General features: G+C 39.0%; 1 protein-coding gene across 2 annotated transcripts in view; it reads left to right on the top strand.

The window, feature by feature from the left end:
* The window catches only part of usp6nl (USP6 N-terminal like), a 168,580-nt gene that overhangs the window by 106,793 nt on the left and 39,212 nt on the right, over positions 1-22,575 (top strand). For both annotated transcript variants that reach the window (XM_052033929.1, XM_052033928.1), the window contains 3 exons: positions 914-994; positions 13,107-13,214; positions 14,273-14,382. In XM_052033929.1, coding sequence (XP_051889889.1) covers positions 914-994; positions 13,107-13,214; positions 14,273-14,382 — 299 coding nt within the window. The remainder of the gene's footprint in view (positions 1-913; positions 995-13,106; positions 13,215-14,272; positions 14,383-22,575) is intronic.

The raw sequence follows: 22,575 nt of genomic DNA, 5'->3' as shown, positions 1-22,575 counted from the left end.
ATAGCAGAGGTTTCGGACCTTGGAGAATGAGCAGGTAGCCAAATGAGCACAATGTTATCACAGAGACTCGAGATCCTGCAGATGCTGGAATCTGGAGCAACACGCACAAAATGCTGGATGAACTCAGCAGGTCAGGCAACATCTATGGAGGGAAGTGAACAGTCCTGATGAAGGGTCTCAAGCTGAAACGTCGACTGTTTATTTTCCTCCATAGATGCTGCCTGACCTGCTGAGTTCCTCCAGCATTTTGTGTGACTGCGTAATCACAATCAGAGTCGACAAAGACTTGCTTGGGTTTTATTGACAGCTCTTTAGGGTGAGCATGAACTGGGTGAATTTACAGAAGTGAATGTTAATGTGTGGGTAGCTTCTGGATGCGAGAAAGATGATATCGGTGGGTAGAATGAGATGAATGGAAAAAGGCTAGCTCAACAGGCACGTTGGAATGGAAAGTTAATGGCAGTCTTACAAAGGCTAACACAATGCCCTCGTGGTCATCTTAAGGAAAAATTGATATTGGTATAAGTGTGTATCTAGAATTGTGAAACCAGTTAAAATTTACAGGATCTGCACTCTCTGAGATTTATTTGCAACTATTCAAGGTAATAATTTGATTGTAATTTATTCTCCATTGACTTCAATTCAGTTTAACATTTTAAGCAATTCAATGTCCAATGCAGGAAGCCAATAACTTGTGAAAAGTACCCATTTTATTTAGCATATTTGGAAGATATTTTAATAGACTTCCAGTAGCTGTACTGGAAATCATCCTTAAAGTATTATGTAAGTGCTTGAATGTTGCCATGGTATTAGATGTTCCTTTGTGGTAACGTGCAACAAATGTATAATTCAGAATAGTTATGTTTTACCTACTTTTATTGCTTAGTAATGAGTTATTGACTTGTATTTACAGCTAAAACAAATTGAGATTGAAAGAACAGGAAAATGGTTAAAAATGTTGAAAAGCTGGGATAAATACAAGAATAGTGAAAAGGTAAGTGATTGGGGGGAAAAAAGGTGGCAGAGGAAAAAGGTGGAAAAATGTGAATTTGTTCAGTTTGGAAGGAAGATTGAAAAAACTGATTCTTAGTCATAGAGTCATCAAGCAATACAGCACGGATACAGGCCCTTCCACCCAACGAGTCCATGCTGACCACAGCGCCCGCCCAGCTCGTCCCATATCCCCCTAAGCCCCGCCCCTCCATGTACCTATCCAAGTGCTGCTTAAATGATACTATTGTACCTGCCTCAACCACTTCCTCCGGTAGCTCGTACCATATACTCACCATCCTCTGTGTGGAAAAAATTGTCCCTCAGGTCCTTTTTAAATCTTTCCCCTCTCACCCTAAATCTATGTCCCCTAGATTTGGGCTCCCCTACCCTGGGGAAAGGACTGTTACCATCCACCTTGTCTATGCCTCTCATAATTTTAAACATTTCTACAAGGTCACCCTTCATTCTCCTATGTTCCGAAGAATAAAGACATAGCCTGGCCAACCTCTCCCTATAACTCAGGCCCTCTAGTCCTGGCAACATCCTTGTAAATCTTCTCTGCACTCTTTCCAGTTTATCTTTCATATAACAGGGTGACCAAAACTCCAAGTGCGGCCTCACCAACGGCTTATACAACTGCAATATAATTAATTTAGATTTATTATTAAAATTGATTATTACTTAAATGGAGAAAGGCTGCAGAATGCTGCAGAACCAAAAGATTTGGGAGTCCTCATACATGCTAAAAGCTAGCTCCTTATATAGAAAGCTGGCATACATATGCAGAAGTTAATCAGGAAGGCTAATGGATGCTGGCTTTGATTTCATGGGGGTTAGAATATAAAAGTGGTGAAGTCTTACTGTAAGGAACTAATGAGAGTACTGTACACAGTTTTGGTCTCCTTATTTATGGAAAGGTATATCATTTGGAGGCAGTTCAGAGAAGGTCCCCTGAGATAAATCTGGATATGGAAGGATTGTGTTATGGGAAAAAGTTTAACAGGTTGGGTTTTCACATTGGAGTTTAGAAGAATGTGAAGCAACTCTCTTGAAAAATTTAAGATTCCGAGGGGCATGACAGGGCAAGTACTGGGAGGATGTTTCTCCTGATGAGAGAATCTAGGACCAGAAGGTGTGGTCTCAGAATAAAGAGGGTCAACCATTTCACACTGATGTGAGAAAGAAATTCTTCAGTGAGAGGGATTTGAGTTTTGGAATTTCTTGCCCCCTGAAAGTTGCAAAGATGGAATCCTTGAATATGTGCAATGCTGAGATGGATTTTTAATCAGTAAGGGAATTGAGGGTTAAGGGGATAGGGTGGGAAATGGGACAATGGAAGTTGAATCATCCATTATCTTATTGGATGGCAGAACAGGCTTGAGGGGCAGAATTGCTTCCTCCTGTTCCTGTACCTTATGGTCTCACCAGGCCTTGTGTAAACAGTTGCAAATGCTGATGCTGCTTCGGTGGACATCCTATTGGACATAGCAGATTGAGTGTATGTGGTTCAAGGCAGGACTTTTGGTCATTAAGTGGTTGTATATCATTTGAGGACATAATCTAAATGTGAATTTGTACAGGTACCAGATATTATCATACTTGAGTTTTTCTTTCCATTGATAAAGTTGTTTGGTTGTTGTAAATGAAAAGGAAAAAACTGCAGCTGCTAAAAATCTAAAATGAGAACAGTAAAAGCTGGAAATACTGCTTTTGCAGAGAGATAAACAAAATGTTTCAGGTTGATGACTTTCCATCTGTTCTCTGTTCACAGATGGCACCTGACCTGCTGAACACTTGCAGCACTTTGCTTTAATACTGATTCTTATGAATTCCTGTTTTGCTTCAATTACAATACAATACTACTTTCTGTTAATATTCCTATTGTTGTTGCATCTTTTTTCATTGAAGAGGATGTTTCAACAAACAAGTTCAAATGAGTCCACTCCAGTAAGTCATGCAGCACAAAAATGGATGAAAACACGATGATGCTGGAGGAACTCAGCAGGCCAGGCAGCATCCGTGGAGAAAAGCAGGGGGTCAGTGTTTCAGGTCAGGACCCTTCTTCAGGACTGAAGATAAGGGGAGGCCCAATATCTAGGAGGGAAAAGCAGAGCAGTGATAGGTGGACAAAAGAAGGGAGGCAGGGTGGGCACAAGGTGGTGATAGGTAGATGCAGGTAAGAGATAGTGATAGGCAGGTGCGGGGGAGGAGGGGAGAGCAGATCCACTGGGGGATGGGTCAAAGGTAAGGAGAGAAAGGAAAAAAATAGGGGGTAGAAAAAAGAGAGAGAGGCGAGGAAAGGGAAGAAGAGAAGAAGCATGGTGGGGAGGGGGGACTGGAGAACCCCGCAGCGGCAGGAACCTCCGACTCCAGACAAGCAAGGGCCAAAGGACCGTGCGACAGTGGGGGTCTTGAGGCGGGCGATCTTACAATCCTTGACGTCGGTGAGGAAGGCGAAGAATCGTCCATTGAGAGTGTAGATATGGTGGAGAACGACAAAAAGTAATGGTCCCGGGCACATCTTGGAGATCAAGGCCCGGAGCTGTGGAAAAGAAAGAGAGAGGGCCAGAAGGTGTCTCCCCAGATGCTGCCTGGCCTGCTGAGTTCCTCCATCATCATAGTGTTTTTTATCTAGATTCCAGCATCCTGCAGTCCTTTGTTTCTCTGGCACAAAAGTAGACCCTTCAGCCCACCAGGTCCTTGCTGATCATCGAGTTCCCTTCTATACTATTTCCATTTTCCAGCAAATGTCTTGTAACATTCTTTGCCTTAGCAGTTGAAGTGCTTTGTTTCTATCCTGAATTGAGCTTCTCTGAAGAGATTGAGTAAGAAATTTCAGATCTCATCAGTGCAGTTCATTTCAGAACAAAAAGAAATGACAACAAGAGTGATAATGAGGACAGAAAGATTGAGATATTAAGAGCCTGGGTATTGGGAGTGATATTGATGCTCACTGTGGTGAAAGGTAAAGAGCAGTGTTTCAAGAACAGTTACCGTTTGTCCTAAAATAGGGCCCAAGAAGGGAAGTTTGAATATCAAGATTTTCTTGGGAATGGAACAGAGGTTGGTTTGTGAAGGATAAAGGTAGATAGCAGAAGCAAAGTAGATGGAGTGGGACTATGATATCATGGATGTTTGGCTCAGCAGGTAAAGAGCAAAGCTGTAGGGGCTATTGAGTAGGTGGTAACCATATTGGATATGAAGAAATTCATGAGCTCCTTGCATGATGGTAGGAGAGAAGGGTTTGAGGAGTTGATTGAAATAAAAGGAACTTGAGGTTATCTTTTGCTTTCCCTTACAGTTAGGAGGTTCAAAGAGACACAGTCAAGTCTTATTGGTTAATATATGTTTAAGCCATATGTGCTCAGAGTAGATACGAGTTTAGTGAGGAAGCAGTTAACATTGGATAGTGAAGGTTCTTTTGAGGACCAAGGAATCAAAGATGGAACTAAGTGGATATTCGACTAAATTAGCAGAATGGTGAGAAAATGCCACTTGCTGATTACATCTAAAATGGTATTGCAAAACTTATAGACAGACCAGAAGTCTGAGCTAAATATGTTGTTATTAGTAAACCAAATTTCATTCAAAGTCAGATGACAATATGGTGTTCAGTCCATGGTCACTGATATCACTCATGGTTCTCATTGTGGGAGGAAGTATGATCTTGGTTGATGCTTCTCATGAGCCAAAGATCACAGAATGGGAAGCAGGTTAGTGAGCCTTGTCCCAACGGTTGAGACTATAGTAAAGTTATTGAGCAGAGGACAGGGCTACTAGGCTTACCTGGTTTATCAAAAGACATGTTTGAAAATGTCAAGTGCACTGTTACCCTATCTTGAAAATTCCCCCTGCAGATTCTGTATTGGTGCTATTGTGAAGCAGAAAACATTGCTCAGAAAGTTTATGCAAAACATCTGTACACTCATGAAATATTTGTAGTTTCCTTTTAATTCAGAATTCATATTTTGGATGTTCCTTTTAAATTCAAGATCATTGTCCATCCAAGAATAAAATAATTATTCCGATGATGGCAGAATATCAATATCCAGCTTGACCATGAAAGAATTGCAGTGACCTTGATCACATAATAAAAGTTGCAACAACTGATGTCAATCTATCAATGTGCTGGTTTATATCACTCTGTCCTGTCATACAGCCTTTGTCAGAGGTTCACGGTAGAAGGGTCAGTTAATACAGTAAACGTGATAACACGGGTTCTAATGCTGTTTAATGTTTAATCATGAAATTTTCGCATTGATCTGCAGCACAAACAATCTTATTCCGATTCTTATTCGGCATGGTAGCATAGCGGTTAGCGTAATGCTATTACAGCGCCGGTGACCTGGGTTCAATTTCCGCTGCTGCCTGCAAGGAGTTTGTACGTTCTCCCTGTGTCACAAACCAGCAACAAAAGAAACACACTGTGCATGATTCAGTGTTAAAAACTATTTTATTTATCACTACTTATGATAATACGTAAAATAAAAGTAAAAATGTTAGTATGTTAGAATTCAAGAATGTTAAACCTCGAACGTTAACCCCAAAACTAAACTCTTCGTGTGTGTGTGTGACAAAGTCCAAAACTCCCAGTTCCTGAATGGTTCTTAAAGTTCAGTTCCGCAAGCCATAAGGTGAAACATGAGCAAGGGCTTCTTCAACAACCACCGTTGTCTGAAGATAAGATGTAGATGTAGAAAAACATAGAGAGAGTACATACGAAATCCAAATGTTCCACGATGGAACCCAAACGACACTTCAGTGTTTACTCGGTAGTGACTTCCTCACCCCGAAAAGCATCCGAACCGTGGTCGTCCACACACAAATACCTGTTTCCTTCTACAGGTCAGCAACAAAGTGAACTCCACCGGATTACTTCCAACTTCCATACATGGATTTCAGTGGCAAACACAGTTATTGTTTCTCATCCATCGATAGAGAAAACAAGCAGGCTGGTGTCTCTCTCCCTTCTCTCTCTCTCTCCTTCTTCTTCTTCTTCAACAATGTCATTACGTCCTTTATCTTCTATTGACGTAAGCACGCCCCACACACACATACACACACACTTTCTATCTTAAAGGGACTTTCACTGAGTCCGTAACACCTGTGTCTGCGTGGGTTTCCTCCCACATTCCAAAGATGTACAGGTTAGGAAGTTGTGGGCATACTATGTTGGCGCCGGAAGAGTGGCGACACTTACAGTACATTCTCAGCAACGCAAAAAGACATATTTCACTGTGTGTTTTGATGTACACGTGACTAATAAATAAATATCTTAATCTTATCTTAATGTGTAAATGAAGGGGTGGAGGTTGAGGTTCTAAGTGATCTTGAATAATTTTGTTTTGTGTTGTTCGAGAAGTTTTCCAATAAATTATTTTGTGAATAAGATTAATATTGAAGAAGAATGAACACTCTGTAAAAGAGACAAGAGCAGCATTTTACCTATTTTGTTCCTTATATTTAATACTTGTGTTAAGCATTAATTTGTTCCAGTGGCTTGGTTTCCATGCCGTATGAACTGAGCTAAAAGTCAAATTTGTTCTGACAGATGATTGTATTTTTCTTCACAATGAGAATTCTGTTGGAATCAATGATGCAATGCTTTTGTGTAAATATTTAGCCTGATTGAAATTCATAATAGTCATGCAAATTGATCTTTACCCAACCTGGAGAGCAGAAACTTTTCTACTTTCATAATTGATTGAGATGCTATTAACTACCACAACTGAATTTTATTCACCCATGAATAACAATGTGCTTTTACTAAGGTGAAACCCCTTTGGATACATTTACTTTCACATAAATGCTGCTGATTAAGATTTTAGTCCATTAATCTCTCATTAGTCAGCTGGAATTGGTAAAATATCAATTTAAGAAGCTAGAGGCGTAGATAAAACAGAATGGTGGATTCTGACTAATTTTCAGAAATTGATGTCACATTTATGGTTGAGTTTGTTCAAAATCACTTGACTCAAGCAGTCATTGCATGTCAGTTCAACTGCATTACATTGAAATGTTTTCCCTCCTTTGTTGTTTATTCTTAAATGTAACCTTCTTTACACCTTTCATTCATGAATGTTGCAATTCTGTAAATCCTTGCAATATTGCTTGTACCTGTTCAACTGTCCAATGACTTGTGGGCCAGTTTTCTTCTCACTTGGCATAATTGCCGTGACATATGTTCCTTCTTGCCCAAGCCAAACATACATGCTTGTGTACAGAAATGTGATATTTGGCAGTGCTGAGACGTTGATGGAAGAGCTGGTCTTGCATAGCTAGATTGCATTTGTGCATCGACTGCTGGAACTAGTATATCGTTTGGTTTTAATCCTTGGAAACAAGTGTAACCTGAGTGTTAGGATTACCAATGCTTATGGTTAAAAGAAACTGGAAGGGGTATTGAGAATGGATGGATGGCATATTGGTCAGCAGATCTGTTTTTCACTTTGGTGTCCTAGATTTAATTCTATTGCAGATGGAAGAATAACAACTATCCCCAATTCTGTATGCTGCCTATAAATGCTCTGTGTGATTTCATCTCGATAGTCCCATTCCATTACCAGGACCTTGCAAAACAGAATTGTTCTTATTACTAAAATATATCTGCTTATGCATGTGATGTGGAGAAATAGCAAACAAACAAATAAAGTAAGATGTCATCTCAGTTGGTTTCAATGAGACTTGGTGAAGCTTTGTGATCAGTAGTAGTATTCTTACCTGTTACAAATTATGTGAAGATAAGAAGAAAAGAATTATAATATACAACAACACTCACAAATTACTTTAATAATAGTTTATTAAAATCAGTTATTGAATTGTTGCAACAATAATGGAAAATAAGTTGGCTGTTGTTGGATATATATATTTACTTTTTCAGTTTTTTTTTAAAAATCCACATACTACTCTGGATATTCACTAGAAATGAGCTTAATAAAGACTGGTAAATTTAATGTAGTTACCTTATCCACATATTGTATACAATTGCAAATGTTATAGCCAAATGGAAATTGCTACCACCTAATTCATTTACATAATGCGATTTGCCATATACAATAGTTGAGCACATTACACAATATAATAAATTCCTTAACTATGCATTGACTTGATGGATTCCTTACTGTCCTAGTGGATGCAGTCTCACCAAGCCATTGCATTCTAAAAGTGAAGAACTACAAAGGCTGGAGAACTTAAATGAAAACAGAAAATGCTGGAAATATCTTGGGTCAAGCAGCAAGTGTGGAGAGAGAAAAAGAGCTAATGTCAAGTTGAAAGAGGAAAATTTTGAAAATCATTATGATCCAAGTTGCAGAGGAGGAGGAAAGATGGAGAGAACAAAAGGAAGTTTGTGATAGGTTGCAGACTGAGAAACAATTACAACTTAGAAAGATGTATGTAAAAGGAAGAACTGAAAAATAAACAAAACTTAAAGCATTTAAAATGCTAGGAAAAACTTCAAAACCAGTATATGTTGGTTAACTTGATAATACAAAAAAATGTACATTGCCTGAAAATTGCTTCTCTCCATCACAACTAGTACCTGAATTTACTTTCTTGCACATGTAGAAAAGCAACTGTATATTGCAGGAAAAAAACAAAATTACAGTGGTTCAATGAGGCCACACAGCTTGCACTAACAACTTGAGGAAGGTATAGACCATACTGAAGAAAACTGACATTTCTGCGTGGAAACCTCACAAGCAAGTATGAATGTGCAAGCCCCAAACTTCCTGGGAGGTTCTCACCAGTGATTTCCTAACTTCTACAATCAGTTAGAGCAGCAAACTCCCAGAGACCTCCGCAGATATGTAGTGAAATTTGCTTGTTGAATTTGCAGTAGGTTGAACCATTAATTTCAAAGGAGAGGATCAACTTTCAGATAGTTTTCATATTTGTTGAAAAGCTTGTATTAATGTGAATGTGTTTCATTGTTTTGTGTTTTAATGTTTTAAAATGATTCATTTGTAATTGACTTTGAATGTTAGGTATTCACAGGCATTCAAACTCTCTCATCCTTGGGGTGTGGTTTAACCAGTGATCAAGACATTTAAGGCATAGTGCTATGTACCAGGTGCTGGTAGATGAGATTAGTGTAGATAGGTACGTGGTTGGCATGGATGTAGTGGGCCAAAGAGCCTGTTTCTGTGCTGTTTCATTGCTCCATTATGTAACGACATTGTTCATGCCCCACTATGTAAATCTATTTCAGGTTGGAAAACACTGGCTTGCACAAGGCCTTGCTGACCAGGTCAGTACTGGCTTTATAGATGTAAATGCCACTTGCAGAAAAGGAATGGCAAGTATAGAAGACTCCCAGAAAATTCCAAGCCAATCAATTTTGAGCAAAATACATTGGCAAATTAATTTTGTAATAATATTTGTGAATCTCTGAATTGAAAATTAACTTCTAAATTAAATTCTTTCAAACATTTTAGAAGGTTTTTGTCTCAATGAATAGAGCAATTTATAAAATCTGTATTAGCTGTGGAAGGGCACCTATAAAGTATTTTTCAGCCTTTCTTCGATTCTTTTATTTCATTTTTATCATTTTTGGCTCCTTTGCACAAACATTTGAAGTAATGATTTTTTAAAAAATGTTTTTGAGTTGTCCTAAAATTTAAGAGAAGTTTTTTTTGTTCATTTAAAATATCACTTAGAACAAAAAAAAATCATTGCATAATTAAATTTGCTGACATCTGGCAGTTTTAATGGCCAAGTGTACTCAGCAAGAGGTTGACTATCCTAGAAAGTGTGTCATCTGAGTCTGCTATGATAGAATGCCACTGAGCGATGCCATGTGATAATTATTGCCAGATCATATTGGCAGTAAGCACGCAATATTGATACACTTTTGTAAGTTAATCTTTGACATTTTTAACAAAAGTTTAAAATACATAAATATGTACTCCTTAGTGCAAATCAAATTTATAGTTAATGGCAGTAAGATTTATCATGAATAAAGTAAAACCCAATAATCTGTGTAATTGGGTACTGGCTATTCAGATTATTGATGTTATTTGGCTCAATAAATCTGTATTGAAATTATCAACCATAGTTATCCTTTAGAACTTAAATTTGCTCATCTATCATAGACTTTCTTGTAATTCTATAAACTCTTGCAGCTAAATTTAATTGTGTCCCCTTTTAGAACATCACAAGTTCCATGTTGAAAGGAAATGTTGGCTGCTTCCAAATGTTAACAACCCTGTATTGCAAAAGTTGACCCAAAATTTTACTTAATTTTTCCAATATTTGCAATTATTTAGTGTTCCTTGATTTTGAGGCAATTCAGCTTTAATTTCAAAAATCATGCTTGTCCTCTTTTTTTTACTGTAATTCACTTTTAAGCAAAAAATCTAATTTATTTCCATTCTCTCAGTATGAGCTCCTGATACTTTTCATCTCACTTAGAAATAATTACTATTTTTCTTAATATTACCCATTGTAACTGCATTTGTCACAGCTGTTTCTCTTCTGTATAGTTCATTTGTGATTGGCTGTCAGAAGTGGACATTAGTCAAGTGTTTATTACCTGGAAGCATTTAGGACCCTTTATAAAACTCTGATTGAGGATCTGTCATTTGTCATTGATGCGCATAAGAGGTTTGAAGGGGCTTGATATTTAACTTCTGTACCTACGTTATATCCCCCACCCATATATTGAATAAGTACACCAAGCAGTGCATAACAGAGCCTTCAAACCATGTTGGTCCCAATTTCAATCTTTGGTTTACACAGAGTTGGATGATCTTACTGTGACCATATGTTGCATTGGCATCTGGATCATTGGTTTATGGAGTAGTAAAGGTCAGCAAGTGTTCTTTCTGGTCTCTGGCAGTGGGATATGGATATTCTGATCTGAATATGGGCCAAGTCAAAAAGGAAAGCTGCATTATAGATACTTAACTTACACATTATTTATTCACAATATTCATTAAAACTCTGTAATTCTGCTGGCTGCTACCTTGATTTTTATAACTTGTTAAAGCATTTAATGTAATTTTTGAGAAATTTTTCACTTTTGCTTTAAGATAGAAATTCAATGAATAGAGAAGGCTAATTTATTAAGAGGTTTTAAAGAGAAGCCACAGTTTTATGAAAAGGAAATAGAGACAAGGTTATTAGTGTTCTTTTGGGATGTAATAAGTTGAGTGGATAAAAAGATATTGGGTCAGATGCCTTTGGATTTTCAAAATAGATTCGATAAGATGCTACATAAGAGTTATTGGCATTGAGAGTAATATCTTACCGTAGAGGACTGGCTAACCAACAGAAAGCAGAGAGTCAGGGAAATGGGCCTTTTTCAGGTTGGTAGGCTGTAATTAGCAGGATCCCAATGGAACCGGTGCTGTGGCCCCAATTGTTTACAATCTGTTTTAATGACTTCAACGGAAGCATAAAGTGCACTGTACCCACTTTGCTGGAATTGCAAACATGGGTGGTAAAGCAAGTTGTGAGGATAACAGCATCTACAAAGGGATATTGATAGATCATGTGAGTTGGTAAAAATTTATTGGAATGTAATGTGGGGAGATATGGGATTCTCCATTTTGGTAAGAAGAATAGGAAAATCATATTGTTTAAATGTTGAAAGTCCACAGAATGTGGATGCACAGAGAGATCTGGGTGTTCTTGTACATGAAACAGTAAGTTAGTAGTCAGAAAAGGAAATGGAATATTGACTTCTATGGCAAAGGGGATGGAGTACGAAATGGAGGAAGTCTTGCTATGTCTGTTTGGGGTATTGGTGGTGGTGTATTTGAGGTGCTGCATACAGTTTTGGATTCTGTACTTGCATATGAGGCAGTTCAGAGAAGGTTGATTCCAGAGTTGAAGAGATTGCCAAATGAGGAAATGCTAAGCAGGTTGAGCCTGAGGGAGATGATCTTAGTAAAACTTATAAGATTCTTAGGCTGCTAGACAAGGTAGAATGTAGATACTGAGAGGATGTTTCCTCCTAGGGGGAATCTGGAACTAAGGGGGCATTGTTTCAGAATAAGGGATGCACATTTAAGATGGAGATGAGGAATTTCTTCTCTGATGGGCATGAATCTTTGGAGGTCTCTACCCCAGAAGCTCTGGAGGATGAATTATTGAATCTATTCAGGGCCAGGAGATGTACTCAAAATTTTGGTTGATTTGGAAGTCAGAGATTATGATGAACAGGTGGAACCTTGGAACAGCTATGATTTTATTGAATTATGGAGCAATCTTAATATGCAGATGGCCATTCCTGTTCCTAGTTCTGAGATTCTTACGTATGATGCAAGTATTGTCTAACCAAGACCTTTTATTTTTAACCCATACAGTTGAATACCATCCAACTGGTAAATTTGTGAATTAAGAATCATTTAAGGTTTCCAGCCATTGATGGCCAGTGAGCAGACAGTCTCATTCATACATGAAGGAACAAATTCAGCCCAGTGCTGCAGAAAGTCTGCTGCAATCGTATAATCACCAAGTCCTGGTTCCAAAATGTTGCTCTTGGAAATGTTAAGCAAATGATGAGGTCAATAAGTTGTATGCATTTACTAAAACCTAGTGCTTTGTTCAAACAGGGACCACACAAGTTAAAAAAATTAATTTTGCCAAATATCCAGGAAATCTTTCCAGGAAGCAAAAAAGCACAGGGCACATGTAGTGGAAGTATAGGTACCTTGTGAGATTCTGTATTGTGTGGTTGTGTTGACCAGTACATTTGAGTTTGCAGCAACTTCTTTTTCAACCCAATTGCACTGAGAGCTTAATCTCTATTTCATACCTATTAAGAGACCATGCTAGTATTAGGTTCTGTAACTCTCCTCTCTTCCTTTCCACCCACCATATCCTTCCCTCCTCCTCCTGCCCCTGCCTTTAGCCAGACTGAAAAATGAAAAAAAATTAATGCTGAAATGTTCTTATAAGCATCTTTGGCTATGGCAAAGGCATGATATAAGGCCTCTAGATGGTAAAATTGCCTTTGCTCAATTTCATAATTGGAACTTCTCAAATGATTTATGCTAATAAAAGATTGATCATTTTACAGCATTTCCAAGGTAGGAAACGCAACTTGAGGCAAATTGCCTGAATATTAGAAAGGAAGACAACTTATTTTTTTTAATTTTGATTTAAAGGTGGTACGGAGAATTTATAAGGGAATCCCACTGCAACTGAGAGGACAGGTCTGGTCGTTGCTTCTGGAAATACAAAAAATAAAACTGGAGAAAAAGGACTTGTATGATGTAAGTTTTCAGCAGTTTCTGATATTTTTAACCACAAGAACCATAATAGGAATTTGTAGCGGTTGCTACCGCGGAATAAAACAAGACTCTACTCGGAGGATTGCCAAACAGAACTGGTTTATTTTCCCGCCTTGTGCGGGCCCTTTAAGGGAGAGAAACTCCCGCCCAAAAAACCGGCAATGACGTAAGTCCTACGTCATCAGGACTTTCCCGCGCGCGGGTTCTCCCCGTCGCTCGGAAAGACGAGGCCCGCCGCCATCTTGGGCCTCGTCGCTCCGTCGCCGCGCGACCCGACTGCCGAGCCGGTTCGCCCGACTAGACGGTGAGTCGCCACAAATTTTTATTTTACTTTCAATTTTGAAAGTATAGGTAAGAATAAATTGCTAATTATGGATTTCTGTGGGGTTATTTTTGTAAGCATATTGGTAACCAGTCTTTAGTTGTTAAGTGAATAATTTCGCACTTTTCCCACACCCACATTTGCCAATTTGTTACTTTCCCCATCACTAGGCTGGAGATTTGGCTGAAAGTCTCAAGGTTACTTTTGTCCATTGATAAGAGTTGATGTTGAATGAAAAGCAATTTTGGTTGCAGTAAACCCCCTACCTGCCCTCCGCCCCCCCACCACTAAACTTTCTTTCCATTTACCTACCTGCCAGTGCCTGTTTCCTTGCCTCAAGCATACACTCTGTCAAAAGTTGCTGACTGGTGTGAGGCATGTGAAGGATGACTAAGGCTCATGAACGTGCAACTTAGTGTGAATCACTGCTAGAATAAAAATGGTAGAGAACACCAATTGGTTTATTTTAAAATTACATTTTAATTGTACTGAAGCTTTTCATAAAATGTGAATGCTTTTAAGCTGATTAAATAAGCATTGACTTGTAGATGAGGTGTCCATTAAAACTGAAATGTTTTGCAGATACAGCAAAATGTATTGTGCATAATTGTATCAAATTTTATTTATATATATTGTGTTATAATATTCTATTATTAAGAATATTGTGGTCAAATTATAAATGTATTTCTTTTTCCTTTAACTTTTTTGAAAAACTAAGAAACTTAAGAACAGAGCACGGGCAATCTCTCCCGATATCAGGCAGATCGACCTCGATGTGAACCGTACTTATAGGGACCATATCATGTTCAGGGAAAGATATGGAGTCAAGTAAGGAATTTTATCTTGTCTGTTCACTATTGCTGTGCACTTAATTACAATATGCTTGTCACAGTCTGTGTAATATTTTTTACCTTGAGAGTTTTCCCACATACATAACTGCTTCCTTGCCTTTATGTGATGAAGGGGAAAATATAATCAGTCAATCACATAGAACTGACTTATATACGCCTTGATAGTCTTTTAATTTAAGTATCCACCTTGCCTGGATGAATACAGCTTCAATAACAGTCAGGACATTTGTTACCAGCCAGGGCAAAACAGTCCATGTGATCTCCATCCATATCATCCACCATAAGCATTTATTTCTTCCATCCACTAGATACATTGCAGACCTTATCTGGCTGCACTTCCAGAGCCTGTGTCCACTGTCATACACAGCAACAAGAGCAACTGACTCAAGAGACTGTTATTCCTTCCAAGTTTCCCTCAAAGTCACGCATCCAGTTTTAGACATGTATAGCCATTGCTTCTTCATGCTTGGATCTGTATTTTGAAATTCCCGACATAACACTGTGAGTGTATCTTCACCACACAAATTGCAGCAGTAGTTGGCAAGCTGCCATCAAATTCTTGAGCTCAATTAGGGATGGGCGATAACTTTAACTTTATCAGCAGTGTCCACATCATGTGTATGAATTTAAGAAAATAAGCTTCATGAAACAGCTGCAAGTAGTACACAGGATTGGGTTACAGTTATAGTCTAAGTGTTCATACTTTACCCCTGTGCACGTCTAATTGGACATATAGTTCCCCAAATCAGTGGCTGGAGATTGATCCTTTTAAGAATTTGTGGATGTGATTTGGGGTCTTGCTGCTTCACAATGTGGTACCAAGAAATTTGAAAATGCTGCTTTCATTTTGATTTTTTGAATATTGTAGTTTCATTAAATTACTGTTGATTTCAGTATTCCATTCTATTTATTACTTTCTGTACTTGATTTTTGTTTAGTGTGTTTGAAATCTTTTATTTGAACAATGAATACTAATTACCTCATTAGTTGGGGGCAAAGATGGTGGTGGGTGGAATTGGCGTCTGCCAGGAAACTAATTAACATTAATCTTTGCCCCTTCAAACCCTCCAGTGTGCTTGCTCTGATTAGCCTCTATTTAGTTTTCCTTCCATATCAGGCTTAATGAAAACTACAATGTTGTCAGCAGCATTATGTCAACAATTATTTCAAGTTAGCAGAAAGAAAAAAAAATAATTCTGTGTGATGGCAATTCTTGGAACAAAAATATGAAAGAGAATTAGTCTTCAGTTATCTTGGATGTACATAGAATTAAGTGTAGGTATTGGAATTACACCTGATTCTTGTAACATTTTTTTTGCTATTGCATTGTAATAGGATACAAAACCCATTTCAGTACTTTAATGTTTGTAATGTTTATGAAGTCTCCAATGCCTCGACTTAGTAGCACTATTGAAAAGGTTGCAAGCTGGAAGAAATCAATGTTATATTCTTTTGACTGTTACTGCAATTAGAATACAGATAGGAACACAAAATCATGAAAGTTGATGTTAAAAGTCATTAATTTAAATCTGTACTGCTGTCAGAGTTAGCATGTTTGCCTGATCTTCGGCTCTCATAACCCCTTCATGTTTGGGAGCTCCATCATGATGTGCACGCCACCAAGTTTTTAATCCTTATGAAATAATGTTGGAGTTTTCTGAGAATTTTGCAAGGTGTTAACTGAATGATCAACTTTTAATATTTATTTCCAAGTCAATTTACTGAAATGTAGTGACAGAGTGCAGGTAACTATTCCGCTTTGGGGAAGGGGGGGAAATATAGCTCTAAATATTAAACTTAAAATAGGTAACTGTAATGTTTGAATAGAAAAAAGAACCATGTTTACTGGCTCTCTCAGTGGACCATATTCCCATACAAATGCATGCATTGTTTGCTTCTCACCAGTAAATCTCAGTTTTTTTTAAACTGAAACTTTTGCATTTTAAGTACCAAATACAAGATTAGAGTTGTGAAAGTTTGGAAAACGATCAGGAACTGGACAAGCTGTCAAAAATGGCTGAAGCTGAGTACAGTATTTAATTGTTGCTGGATTCTTCAGTGGGAAAGCTGAAGTCCTGAAATGAGCAGTCTTTTATTTTGTGACATTATGGCTCAGCTGTTTCTACCAAGGTGTGTTATTTTCAGATGGGTGGATTTGAGCTCCAACTTGGTATTTCAGTGCATGTTCTTTGTTGGATAATATTATGGTGCAGTAATGAGACAGGGTTGTACTTTTGGGATTGTCAACTTTGAGAACAAATGTTCAAGTAATGTGCTGTCTACCTTTGTGTTAATTCATTTTGCCTTTAAAAAAAAATTGTCAGTGCTATTTACAAGGATGCTTCCTGGAATGCGGAGCATGCATTATGAAAGCAGGTTGAGGGAACTCGGCCTTTTCTCCTTGGAGAGACGGAGGATGAGGGGGGACCTGATTGAGGTGTATAAGATGATGAGAGGTATTGATAGGGTCAGAGGCGTTTCCCCAGGGCTGAATTGGTGGCCACAAGAGGACATAGGTTTAAGGTGCCGGGGAGTAGATATAGAGGAGATGTCAGGGGTAAATTTTTTACTCAGAGTGGTGAGTGCGTGGAATGGGCTGCCAGAAATTGTGATGGAGGCTGATACGATAGGGTCTTTCAAGAGACTGTTAGATAGGTATATGGAGCTGAGTAAAATAGAGGGTTATGGGTAAGCCTAGTAATTTCTAGGGTAGGGACATGTTTGGCACAGCTTTGTGGGCCAAAGGGCCTGAATTGTGCTGTAATTGTTCTATGTTCTATTTGGATAAGTGAAGGAAGTACTTTGATTTCACTAACTAACTGTTTGTTTGCCTCATTGCTATTTGTGTGATCTTATTCTGTCCAAATTGTAGGCTCTGCAGTGATTTCATTTATTAGAATTTAACATTTCAAACTATTTGATTTGAAAAGGAAATCAAAGTTAGTTCTGCTTCCAATACCTGCTCACTAGTGGTTCTGAAGTTACAACTGAAACAAAATGCATTTCAATGGTTCCATTTGCAATTTTCATTAAGGGCTGTAGAACCAAATAGTAGTCTCAAAAATAATAAAAGTCTTTAATATTAAAATTTCCAATACAGTTTGAAATGTTATTGGAGTAATGAGACTTTCTTGCAAGCCTTCTTACAGTAGTGTATTGCACATAATAACTGGGACCTGGTTGGGCCAGATTGGCTGTATCTATTTTGCAAATACTTTGTACAAATTATTCTTTTGATGTACGATGCCTCAAGGCTACACCAACATTTGATTTGATTTATATTATTGACAGCAGGTAAGAGATATTGGAAGACAGTGATCACAGTTTCATAAGGTGTAGTTCAGTAATGGAAAAGGGCAAGCAGCAATGTAAAGTGGAATTTCTTTCTTGGAGAAAGGGCACTTCTGTGTGATGAGAAGGGACCTGGCCCTGGGTAACTGGAATCAAAAGTTAGAAGACAAAACTCTGATAGGCCACCAATAAAGCAGCAAGAATTCTTGTGTAGCTTGGTACATTCTCATGAAAGGCAAGATGAGGCAACCAACGTTGGAGCTCTGCGCACGATAAAAGTAAGATGAAACAGAAAAAAAAAGAGCATGTGACGTATTAGGCTGATTATCCAATTGAGAATTAGACTGAATACAGAAACCTCAAGTGGAATGTGGAAAAAGGAAATAAAGGCAAAGACAATGAGAATCCAGACATTGAGAATCCAGACAATGAGAATCCAGACAATGAGAATCCAGACAGTGAGAATCCAGACAATGAGAATCCAGACAATGAGAATCCAGACAATGAGAATCCAGACAATGAGAATCCAGACATTGAGAATCCAGACATTGAGAACGCTGTGACTCATGTTGTCTGGAGGCTATCAGATTGTCTGTGAGGTGGTGTCTGAGGAGAACTGCCTTTGGGGCCACCTGATGAACATAACAGAGGGTTCAGTTCAAGTCATTAGCATCATCATTCTGAAGGCAAAACTCCAGGGCATTGAGAAAAAATACGTAAGATTTTAGCTTTTGGTAAAAACTTGTTCACATCTTCCTCTTTCCTTTCTGTGGGTGGCAAACATTTCCCATTCCCCTAAGTCAGGAAGCTGGACACATTTCCTCCCTGTCCACCCTCAAAGTTAATTCTCCTTCCACTGCACTGCTTTCTGTTGGTTCTGAAGTTACAACTGAAACAAAATGTATTTTATTCATTGGTTCCATTTGCTCTTTTTGTCAAGGGCTGTAGAGTCAAATAGTAGTCTTTGCACTGTCAGCTGTCTGGTGGAGGTGCCTGGCTCCAGCAAGTGAAATCTGGCAGCAACACCATTGGTATGGATGGTAATTCAAAGAATTCTTTAGCCCATTGTGCCTGTTCTGCTCCTTAAGTAATCTCTTTGATATTGCAATTACGACCTGCAGGAAATCTGTTCTTCAGTGCTATACAGTGACAGACATGCATGTAACAGTATGGTACTTGTGTTACTTTGGCCTTCAACCACCACTGTGGTATCTCCAGGTCAGGAGAAGGATTTGGAGCTGGGCTTTGGTGCAGAAGGTCAGACCAGTTCTGATGGTCCCTGGGCCAGACTGATCCCCTTCTCTGGGCAGCATTGGAATAGGCTCCAAGGACCTGGGCAACAGAGAGGTGAGGTGACTTCTACCAACTGGTGCAGCTAGTAGAGCCACTGCCTCATAGCTCCAGTGACTCAGGTTCAATCCTGACCTCTGGCACTGTCTGTGAAGAGTTTGTATGTTCTCTCTGTGACCACATAGGTTTCCTCCAGGTGCTCCAGTTTCCTCCCACATCTCAAAGATGTGCAGGTTGGTAGGTGAACAGGTCACTGTAAATTTTCCCTCGAGTGGTAAAATCTGGGGGGAGTTGATGAGAATATGGGGAGAATAAAAAATGGGATTAATGTAAGATTAGTGTAAATGGGTAGTTGATGGTCAGCACAGACTTAGTGAGTGGAAGGGCCTGTTTCCCTGCTGTATCTCTCTATGACTCTGACTCCATTTCACATCGCTCTGCCTGGTCACTGCACTTCTGACTGTGTGGCAGTGTTACCACCTGCTTGTTCCTTTTCAGGAGTTGGACTGGAGTAGAGATTCTCAACTCCTCTCCTTCAATCTCTTTTGGTTATATGGGAAAGAATGATGTCCTGTACCATACAGAGCTTTTGACTACCATTGCCCTCAGTGTAAAGCCACACACACTCAGTAGTTTCTCAGTCAGCTCTGTCATTTTTCCAGGAGCCCCACAGGCCTACCTATTAATTAGCACTGCTGAAGTGTGGTCTGGATTTTGCTGCATGCAGGCACAATCTGCTTAATTATCTGAGCAGCTGAACTGAATGGCAAACATCCCATTTTTATTTGGAAGGAAAACCTTTGATGCAGCACTAAAGATGGTTAGGTCTCAGACTTTACCCTGCGGAGCTTCTGCAAGGGTATCCTGGAGCTCACATGATTGACCTCTGGTGACCACATCATCTTCTTTTGTGCTAGGAATGACACCAGCCTGTGGAGTCTTTGGCCAAATTGAACTTGTCCTGTTTCTGTGAGCAGTTTTCAACTTTGGGAATATGGTAGTATTGTAACTGTGCAGGAACTTGGCTTAAGGCACAACTGATTATTGAGTATAAATCTTTCACATCACAAAAGGGGCCTATTGCCAGTGTTATCAGCCAGCTCATGTGATCACATGGAGTGAAATAAATTGACTGAACACTGGCTTTGTGGTGGGAACTTAAGGAGAAGACAAGCTGGATGATTGTATTAATCAATGCCTGCCACAAGAATGGCATCGAGTGTCGTATATAGTCTGACAAGCTGGACTTATTGACCAGGAAGAATACAGTTCATGATAGGAGAGCCTTGCACTCCAATACATAGGAAGCAGAACAAGTAATAGAATATCACCACATCACCTTGGCCACCAGAAGTAATAAATGGCAATACCAACTTCCCCAAGCACATTTCTCAAATCTGAGTCATAGAGCAATACAGCGTGGATACAGGCCCTTCAGCTCAATGAGTCCATGCCAACCATGGTACCCAATTTCCTGCATTCGGCCCATATCCGTCTAAGCCCCGCCCCTGCATGTACCTATCCAAGTGCTTCTTAAATGATACTATTGTACCTGCCTCAACCAGTTCCTCTGGAAGCTCATTCCACATACTCACCACCTTTTGTTTTGGAAGCTAGTCCTGTTATCAGTAGTGGTTGTACTCAAATCCAAGGGATGGTGATTATTATGATTGCAAATGATTCAGGTTTGTCTTTTGCACTTAAGTATTGGGAGTTCCCTCCTATTATTGGCCATCTCCATTCACAATTTGATATGGTAGGAATGGACTCTGATCTAATCCTTTGATTGTGGCATTTGTTTTGCTCAGTCCACTTCATGTTGTTCCCCTGTCTAAAGTACATATAGTTCTATATTATAGTTTCAGCAGGATGGTATGTCACTTTTTGGAATACCTGGTATTGCTCCTGACACGCTCTTCTATGCTTCTCAATAAGTTTGATCCCTAGCTTGATGTTGGCAGAAGGTGACACAGGGGCTGAAATCTGTCACAGGTAGATTTTTGTTAAGGTTGTAAGATTTTCTTCTTGTGTTGGTTTTCTCTGCACCTGCAGGCATGAAGAGGTGGCTGTATCCTTCAGAAGTCAAGACAGTTCAATCATAAGCAGTGCTACTGAGCCATTCATGGTGATGATACCCTACCCAGACTAATTGCTACCCTAAGTGCTGGTTCCAAGTGTTTTTAACATGGATAATATTGATTTATTAATGGAGGAAGTACAATAGGTGGTAGTTACCTTGAGTTACCTTGCCCATGTTTATGCTATGATAGGAGGCTCCATGGCATGCAGAGTTTAAGTTGAGTTCTCCCAGGGCATTCCCTCCCAACTATATGCAGCTGTGCTGCCAGCTCTGGTGGGTCTGCCCTGCAGTTGGACACAACACATATAGAGTTTGATGGAGGTCTTGAATGTTGGCTGAAAAGTTTGGTTCTGAGAGTATCGTTGTCAGGTTGCAACTTGACTACATGGGACATTGTTTGGCATGGGAGGTATATTTGGCAGTATTGTGGAATCTGGGTATACTTCTGGATTTGGTTTCAAGTTTGTGATGGATGGCTCATCTAGTTTTATTCATGTTGGACTTTGTAGTAGAGACATTGGGCCATTTCAGAGGACTAATTAGAATCAGCCATATTCCTGAGAGTCTGGAGCCATATATAAACCAATCAAGTTAAGGACAACCCATTTTCTTAAAGGACAGTAGTGAACCCTGTGGATTTTTATGATATTGCTGTAGTTTTGGTCACCATTGCTATGCTAGTGTTTTAATCCATTGTTATTTAATTAATTGAATTTAAAACTCCCTAGTTGCCATGCTAAGATTTTGACTTTGGTTTCTGAATTATTAATCTAGTCACCTGGAGTACTAATCCAGTATAAACACTGTACTATTCTACCCAAAATGGTTGTACTACTTAACATAATAGAATGCTTATGATTTTGTTAATTGTTTAACCTACTAAGATTTTCTTTGTAATGCACTGCCCTCCCACAAAGCAGTTTTAGATACATAGCCTTAGATTGCATTGCTCCCTTGTGTAATGTCTTATTGTCCTGGCCTGGCATGACTGATGTTTACAACCCCTTAACTGGGAAGGAATTCCTTCAAGTGTTTTATCACCAGTTGTCTGGGCATACTATGCGTAAATCTTCCGACAGATATGTTGCTGCTCGTGCATTATTTATAGTTTTGGAAAATTAATAATTTACATTTCTTGAAATAAAACTCTAAGAATTTTTCAAAGTACGATTTTTCAAAGATAGAATGCAACAAATAACTGGTAAAATATATTTTGTTGGTACTGCACAGTTAGGTCATACTAATTATATGATTCTACATATTAGAGTAGGCTACTCGGTCCCTCTACTTAAGAAGATCAAGGCTGATCGGATTGTAACATCAGCTCTATATTCTTTACTCCTCGAGGTAACCTTTGGTCCCTTTACTCCTAACTCTGCCTTTAAAGTATTCAATTTCTGTGTTTCCACTGCCCATTGAGGAAGAGAGTTCCAAAGACGCATGACTTTCTGAGAGAGAAGGAAATTGCCTCAACTTTGTTTTAAAAGGGTGACCAGTGACCCCTAGTTT

This window comes from Pristis pectinata, chromosome 19 (assembly GCF_009764475.1).
Source record: "Pristis pectinata isolate sPriPec2 chromosome 19, sPriPec2.1.pri, whole genome shotgun sequence".
Lineage (NCBI taxonomy): Eukaryota > Metazoa > Chordata > Chondrichthyes > Rhinopristiformes > Pristidae > Pristis > Pristis pectinata.
The sequence above is the reverse complement of the archived record's forward strand: the minus strand, read 5'-3'. Positions and strand labels throughout refer to the sequence as shown.